The sequence below is a fragment of the Tupaia chinensis genome, unplaced genomic scaffold (genome assembly GCF_000334495.1).
Source record: "Tupaia chinensis unplaced genomic scaffold, TupChi_1.0 Scaffold000023_1, whole genome shotgun sequence".
NCBI lineage: Eukaryota > Metazoa > Chordata > Mammalia > Scandentia > Tupaiidae > Tupaia > Tupaia belangeri.
The window spans coordinates 605,286-612,785 of record NW_006159453.1 but is presented as its reverse complement, the minus strand read 5'-3'; the positions used below and the strand labels follow the sequence as shown (position 1 = coordinate 612,785).

Here is a 7,500-nt window from a genome sequence, read left to right as displayed (position 1 = left end):
GAGTACACTCACATATGTTCCTGGTATGAGTTTTAAGATGCTGGGTCCGGCTGCTTTACTGCGGTAAACTATGTGGGAGTCCAGATGTAACTGTTTCGCCATCTGCTGGTCCTGAGATGAGTTATTTTTAAATAAGGACTTTTTTTTTAAAGAGATTAAAGTAGATAAAAATACAGAAGAAATTTTAAGGTAAAAGGAAAATGGCAACATTAAATTTTATTTGGGCTGGCCCCTTAGCCTAGTGGTTAAGGGAGCTGGATCTCACATGGCTGACCATGATTTAGTCTCAGCCCTGGCACCTGGAAAACCATGCTGTGCATGTGTGCATCCATGCTCTAAATCCCCACAAGATGGCAAAATGGAAGAGATGGGATTGTGACATGTCCACAGCCCACTTGGTGTTTCTGTCTGCCTCTGCTTCTCTCTGGCAAGCATACTGCCCTGTGGGGGAAAAGAAATCTGCTTGACTTAGGGCCTAGTCATTAAGTGAGCTGGATCCCATGAGACTGACTGCAGTTGGGATGCTGTCCATGTTGGCTTGAAACACACACTGGGTCCATGTGTGTGCATGGCCAAATCCCAGTAGGATAGAGAAATGGAGAAGGTATGTGGCGTGATCACAGCCCGTGGGGAGGTGTTTTCTCTTTCTGGCTCTGTGTTTCTTTCCCTGGGTGCATGCACCTTTTGGCAATTTGAAAGTCTTCAGTCTTGTAAGTATTGCTAAAGTGATTTTCATAGCATAAGGGTGATGGGAGGGATTGTGAAGTTTTGAGATGAATATTTTTCATAATATTCTTATAATAAGGAAAAAAAAAGGCTTACATTTTCAAAGTAAATTATAAAAAGAGAAGAGCAAGGGCCAACCCATAGCACAGTGGTTATGTCCTTTGCATAGGTAGTCAGGTCCCACATGGCTGACCATGGTTCAAACTCTTCACCCCAGCCACTTGAGAAATATGTAGGACGCATGTGTATATATGTCCAAAATGGAGAAATAGAGTATGGCAAAATAGAGGAAAAAGGATTGTGGCATGACCCTGCTCCACATCGCCCCCTCCCACACTTTTGCTCATGTAACTTCTGGCAATTAAGAAAGAAAGAGAAGAGCAGAGTTAAAAATAATTAGAGCAAACTGAAGTGAAGTGTTGGAAGCCACATGGCCAACCAGTCATTGGTTTCAATCCCCAGGTCAGCCAGAAAACATGCCAGACATATGCAAGTATGCCCCTGATCCTGAAAAGCTGGAGGGCTGGAGAAGGGAGATCTCAGCATGACCAAATCCCATTAAGGGTATTCTCTCTCCCTCTTTCTTTTTCTCTCCCTCTTTCTTTCTTCCCCCTTCCTCTTGCACATGTGCATGTACTCTCTATCATAAATAAAATAAATAAATGTAAACAAAGAGACCAGCTAATAAAAGAAAACAAGGTAAAAGTTGCCAGAGTCAAGTATATTGTCATGACAGGTAAAGAATGAAAGAGTTAGGTACTAATAGTTAGGGACTAAGGTTAGGTACTAAGGTCAAGGAAGAAAGCAGCATTTGGCTACAGAGAAGTCATTCCTTTGCAGTGAAACTAAATACTACTTAGTGTAAAATATTAAGATTGCATTAGATACTGAAATCTTACACATGAATTAATCTGATCATTGTTTTGAAAACCTTGGAGAAGATCCCTGTGGAATGGAATAACTTAGAAGGAATTTTTAATAAGGCGGCTTCTAGGGGGACTAAAATACTTAGGATGAGGAATATCCTCAGGAAGGAGGAGGACATTATGGAAAAGAGAGGAAAATGACAGTTTCTTTACATTTTTCTTAGGATGATCAGTTTAAAATGGTGTTTGAGCCCTGTAGTTAGGTGATGTAACAAAGGAAATGGGGCAGAACTGCCCAATCCACTTCCACTTCTCCAAACTGGGTGCTTAACATTGATATGTTTTATCATATTTTGGGCTGTGATTTTAGTGGGACTATTTTGTGGCTAAAATTTCTTTCTTTTTACTTGTTAGATTGTGTGTGCTCGCCAGAGAGAGAGAGAGAGAGAAGAGAGAGAGAGAAGCGCCCCCTCCAGTGGGTACAGGATGTGGTCACACTGCAGTTCTTTCTCCATTTCTCCTTCCTGTTGGGATTTTGGACAGACATACACGAGTACTCATCCCAGCATGCTTTTCAAGGAAGGACTAGGATTCGAACTGCTGTCAGCCAGTGGAATCTGTTTCTTTAAACACCAGGCTAAATGAACTCCTTATACTTTTGCTTTTAGGTGATACTAAATTGCCCATCTGTTACAGATTCTTAAGGATTTCTGGACAGCTAGTAGCATCCTCTTCCCTGTCCTTCACTTTAGCTTTCACATTTACTCCTATTCACTACAGGGCTAAGGACTTAAATTATGAAATGCTTAGTCCACTCTGCCGCTTATTTCTGAAATCACTACTTAACATTTTTATTTTGAAACACCGGAATTTTAAGACCACATTAGCATGTCCACTTAAAATAAATTATTGTTTTAGGTTCAAGTTGAAGAAGAAATATTAGAGAAAAATCTAATTAACTGTGAAAAAGAAAATAAAAGGCTACAAGAAAAGTGTGGTTTATATAAAAGTGAATTTGAAATTCTGAAAGACAAATTAAGGTATAGTATCCTATTGTGGACAAGGATTTTTGTTTGGAAATAGAAAAAAATGAATATTTTAAAATATAATATTTGGTATGTTGTCATAGTGAACCTGCTATGTAGACAGATAGACTTCATGGCAGAAATTGTTTTCAAGGTATAAAAGTTAGAATCTTAAATGTAATAAATCATGTGCTAATGCTAATATATTTATATAAGTATAGAGTAATACTGACGGACATGTTTTGTGCTGTATGTATTTAGGGAAAATTAGCATACATGTGGTATTCTTGTAGTATGACCACATTAGCTAGCTAGTAAATATGTGTAATAGCAGTTGCTTAATTAAAAAGACTCTTTCCATCATGAAATATCCCTGGTATAACCTTCTCATTTTATAAGTGAAGACACAGACGTCCAGAGAGTAACCATTATTTGTCCAAGTTCAGAAAGATAGATTGAAGATGGGAACTGAGAATTTCTGACTTCTGTGCTCTCCCTTGTTTATCATGTTGTCCTCTCAGAGCTAATTCCCATCAGTTGTCGTAAATTAAAATGATTATAGTCCTTATTATTGCAGACCGGTAATTTGTAGAGCAGTCAGAATAACTTGTTTGTCTAACTTTTTAGCATGCTTTCCTTAAATTAGTGCACTTAACATTTTTTAAAAAGATTCTTATTTTTTTAAATAATTATTTATTCATTTATTTATTTTCGTTTGACCAGAGAGAGACACAGAGAGAGACAGAGGGAAAGTGAGAAAGCAAGCCACCAGGTCTGAGACTTGAACCGTGGTTGACCATGTGGGAGTGTCCAGCACCTTAACCACCACGCCACCTGCTGGTCCCTGCACTTAACATTTTTGCCAAGGTGAAGGGAATAAAGCTAGTTTGTTCGGTTTTTTTTTTTTTTAGGTTTTTGCCATAGGGCATGTGTGCTTGTTAGAGAGAGAGAAGGAGGCAGTGAGTGGGAAAGTGAGAAATCACTCTGCAGTGGGGTTGGCCATGCCTCAACTTTCCATTCTCATTTTGAGATTTTGGGAATGCATGCATATGGTCTGGTGTGATTTTTAAGCCACCCGGTCTAAGATTCAACCAGCATTTGGCCATGTGGGAGTCTAGTGCCTCAATCACCATGCTACCTGCTGGCCCATAAAGCTAGTTTTTATAATAGTTACCTTTTGCAGGACCAGCAGATGACATGGTTATGTCACTGGACTCCCACATAGTTGACCACAGTTCAAGTCCCGGACCTGGAGGCTTGAAACTCATGCCGGGCTTGTGTGCCTGCATGCCCAAAATCCCAAGAGAATGGAGAAGATGTGATTGTGGTGTTGCCATGCCCCTTGGGATGATTTCTCGCTTTCTGTCTCTCTGTCTTTCTCTGTGTACACACCCTATAGCAAAAGTCTCAAAACAAAAAATGTTGCCTTTTGTAACTAGACTATTTTCTAGAATCTGATGCTATTGGTTACAATGTATACTTTTCAGAGGGACCAGCAGATGGTGTAGTGGTTAAGGCACTGGCTGCTCTTACTCCCACCTGGTCGGTCATGGTTCGAGTCCAGGACCTGGTGACTTGCTTCCTCACTTTCCTTCTCTGTCTCTTGCTGTCTCTCTCTCTGGTCAAATTAAAAATAAATTGATGAATAAATAAAATTAAATAAATATTTTTAAAAGAGAAAGAAAGAAAAATTAAAAGGAATACAGGGCCAGCAGGAGGCAAGTTGGTTAACAGGCACTGGACTCTCATATGGTAGTCTACGTTTGAGTCTTGAACCTGGCAGCTTGAAAGTCACGCTGGGCCTGTATGCAGGTATACTCAACCCGACATCCTGAGAGAAGGGATTGCAGTGTGGCCATTCCCCATTGGGGGTGATTTTTCATTTTCAATTCTCTCTCTCTTTCTCTCTGACAAGTGCATGTGCCCTATGTCAGAACAAAACAAACAAAACAAAACCAAAAAAAAAAAAAAAAAAGAAGGAAAAAATGCTGCTAATTACATGATACAATGCCTTATCACTTAATTTTTTTTTTTTATACTTCCTGAAATAATTCTTTTAATACTTACTTAGACATGATTTCTTTATTATTATTATTATTATTATTATTATTATTATTTGTTATAGGGTCTATGTGTGCTTGCCAGAGAGACAGAAAGTGAGAAATCACTCCCCTGGGTGGATGACCATTGCTGCAGTCTCTTCTCCTCCATTCTTCTCTTGGGATTTTGGGCATGCATGCACATGTATCTGATGTAAGTTTCAAGCCACCAGATCTGGGACTCAAACTGTAGTTGACTAGGTGAGAGTCCAGCGATGTAACCATTACGCCATCTGCTGGTCCCTAGATGTGATTTCTTAAATTACATATTACTTTTATATAAAAGGAAAACATAAGTGAAAAATTGGTTAATATATTCCCCCAACTTCATAGTTAGAGTTTGCCACTTCTAAGATGTTTGGGTTTTTCTGCACAGTGATCGTCCTTTGTGCCATCAAGAATGTTGCTGATCTTAAATAAATAAAATTATTAAAAGCAAAACAAAACAAAAAAAGGGGGAGACCAGCAGGTGGCTTGGTGGTTAAGGGCACTGGACTCCCATATAGCCAACCGTGGTTCGAGTCCCAGATCTGGTGGCTTGCTTTCTCACTTTCCCTTTCTCTCTCTCCCTCTTTCTCTTACTTTGTTCCTTTCTGATCAAATTAGAATAAATAAATTATTTTTTTAAAAAATGAATATTGCTGATCTACTATTTCTTTAATGCTTGTAAGAACTAAAAGTCATTGATGCTGGCCTCTTAAGCTGCTTTACAATCATGTGGAGCCAGTTTACTTTTTTTTTTTTTTTTTGGAGAGATTTTCACTGTAGGGCGCGTGCGCTCGCCAGACAGACAGAGAGAGACATAGAGACAGAAAGCGAGAAATCACCCCCCAGGGGGGATGGTCATGCCACAATCCCTTCTCCTCCATTCTCCTCTCGGGATCTTGGGCACGCACGCACACGCGCCCGGCGTGAGTTTTAAGCCACCGGGTCCGGGACGTGAACCGCGGTCGACTACGTGGGAGTCCAGCGACATAGCCATTACGCTAACTGCTGGTTCCCGTCAAGCCAGTTTACTTTTGATGACTCCTGTTTCAGGAATCTTGCTGTGTCTTGATTTACCAGCTGTGTCCCATTCTGACACACAACCCTTTGTTTCTATGAATTTAAAGTGCTCCATTGTTATCTTCCATTTACATGTACCCCCTCCACTAGTTTTCCTCTAGGTTTTTTTGGTGTTTATATATGCATAGGCAATGAACTATTGGATTTTTGGGAAAGTCATGATGTATTTTTCTATGCAAAAATGAGTCGTGACTTTCCAGACAATCGAATATTTTATACAATGCAACCGTTGCCTAGCCAAAAGCTCTTATAAGAAGCAATTGAATATCCCAATTTCAGATGTTAAACATGAGAAAAATGGAAATGATGAAATATAGTAACAGTTCTAAGCATAAAATTGTTCTGACACATGTAAATATCATATATATTTTAAATATTACTGTCTAATAATATGTTAATGGTAGATTAGAATTTAACTTTTAGAGTTGTATAGAGTTCTGTTTTTTCCTTATACGCTCTAAGAGTTTATTAATTCTGTAAAATGCTCTGTCAGTGATTTATTTTGTTACATGTTTAAAATGGAGCAGAAATGCTTTACAGATAATTAGGGCTATTCTACTTTAACTATTTACTGTGAGACAATGGGAAAGTATTGTAACCTTTCTGTGCCTAATTGCCTTATTTATAAACAGAGAGTGATAATGACAGCCACATAAAGTTGTGAGTGCCTGGCCTGCAGAAGGTAGACACTCAGTAAATGTGACCAGGTACTACTTCAGAATTGAACTTTAAAAAAGTTAAAAAGTGAATTACCTCAGTAGGATTATTGAAAATGAATGCACATCTTTTACTTTTATGCTTTTTCTTTAAAGGCAATTAAAAGAAGAAAATAACAATGGAAAAGAAAAATTAAGGAGCATGGCAGTCAAAAATTCAGAAGTCATGGCTCAATTAACTGAATCTAGACAAAATATTCTGAAGCTAGAGAGTGAGTTAGAGGATAAGGATGAAATACTTAGAGAAAAATTTTCTTTAATGAATGAAAACCGAGAATTAAAGGTCCGTGTTGTAGCACAGAATGAGCGACTGGATTTGTGTCAGCAAGAAATTGAAAGTTCAAGGGTAGAACTGAGAAATTTGGAAAGAATTTTATCCCAGTTGCCAGTAAGTACCTGTGAAAAGAAATGTACTACACTTGATTACATAATGGGAAAGAGAAATTTTATAGATATGTTTTATAAAAGACTGTTATCGTGTGATTGCTTTATTAGCTTCTATTTTTTTCCTGTCTATACTTCCAGTATCGATTTCTTTTTTATGTAACCCATATTTTTTTCTACACTTACTTTCTTTTATTCTACCCTTTTCAGTTTCAGCTGCCATGTATATAAAATGGCACAGAATGTTTTTTAAACAAACAGCTTCATTAAAGTATCATTTACATATTATGAAATATATTTATTTTAATTGTACTGTGCAGTGGTTTCTAGTAAATTTACAGGCTTCATAAAAACTATCACAATCTATCAGAAATACTTTAATCATCCCCAAAAGGACCCCCTGTGCCCATTTACAATTAGTTTCAGTAGCTACAACCAGCCCTAGGAAACCACTGCTAGTTTCCTCCTCTATAGATTTGTCTTTTGCATTCTTAATGTTTTCACAGGTCATTCATGTTGTGACATGTATCATTAGCTTACTTATATTTTTGTCTGAATACTATTCCAGTGTATGGCTATACCGCATTTTATTTACCTTTTTTTCTTTTTTTTTTTTTTT

At 37.9% G+C, this 7,500-nt stretch overlaps 1 protein-coding gene and 1 pseudogene across 4 annotated transcripts in view; one reads left to right on the top strand and one right to left on the bottom strand.

Annotated features, from left to right (window-relative positions):
* The window catches only part of LOC114007250 (40S ribosomal protein S19 pseudogene), a 3,606-nt pseudogene extending 1,124 nt beyond the window's left edge, over nt 1-2,482 (bottom strand).
* The window catches only part of CCDC18 (coiled-coil domain containing 18), a 139,474-nt gene that overhangs the window by 26,868 nt on the left and 105,106 nt on the right, over nt 1-7,500 (top strand). For all 4 annotated transcript variants that reach the window (XM_006140140.2, XM_014586553.2, XM_006140139.2 and 1 more), the window contains 2 exons: nt 2,511-2,632; nt 6,594-6,885. In XM_006140140.2, coding sequence (XP_006140202.1) covers nt 2,511-2,632; nt 6,594-6,885 — 414 coding nt within the window. The remainder of the gene's footprint in view (nt 1-2,510; nt 2,633-6,593; nt 6,886-7,500) is intronic.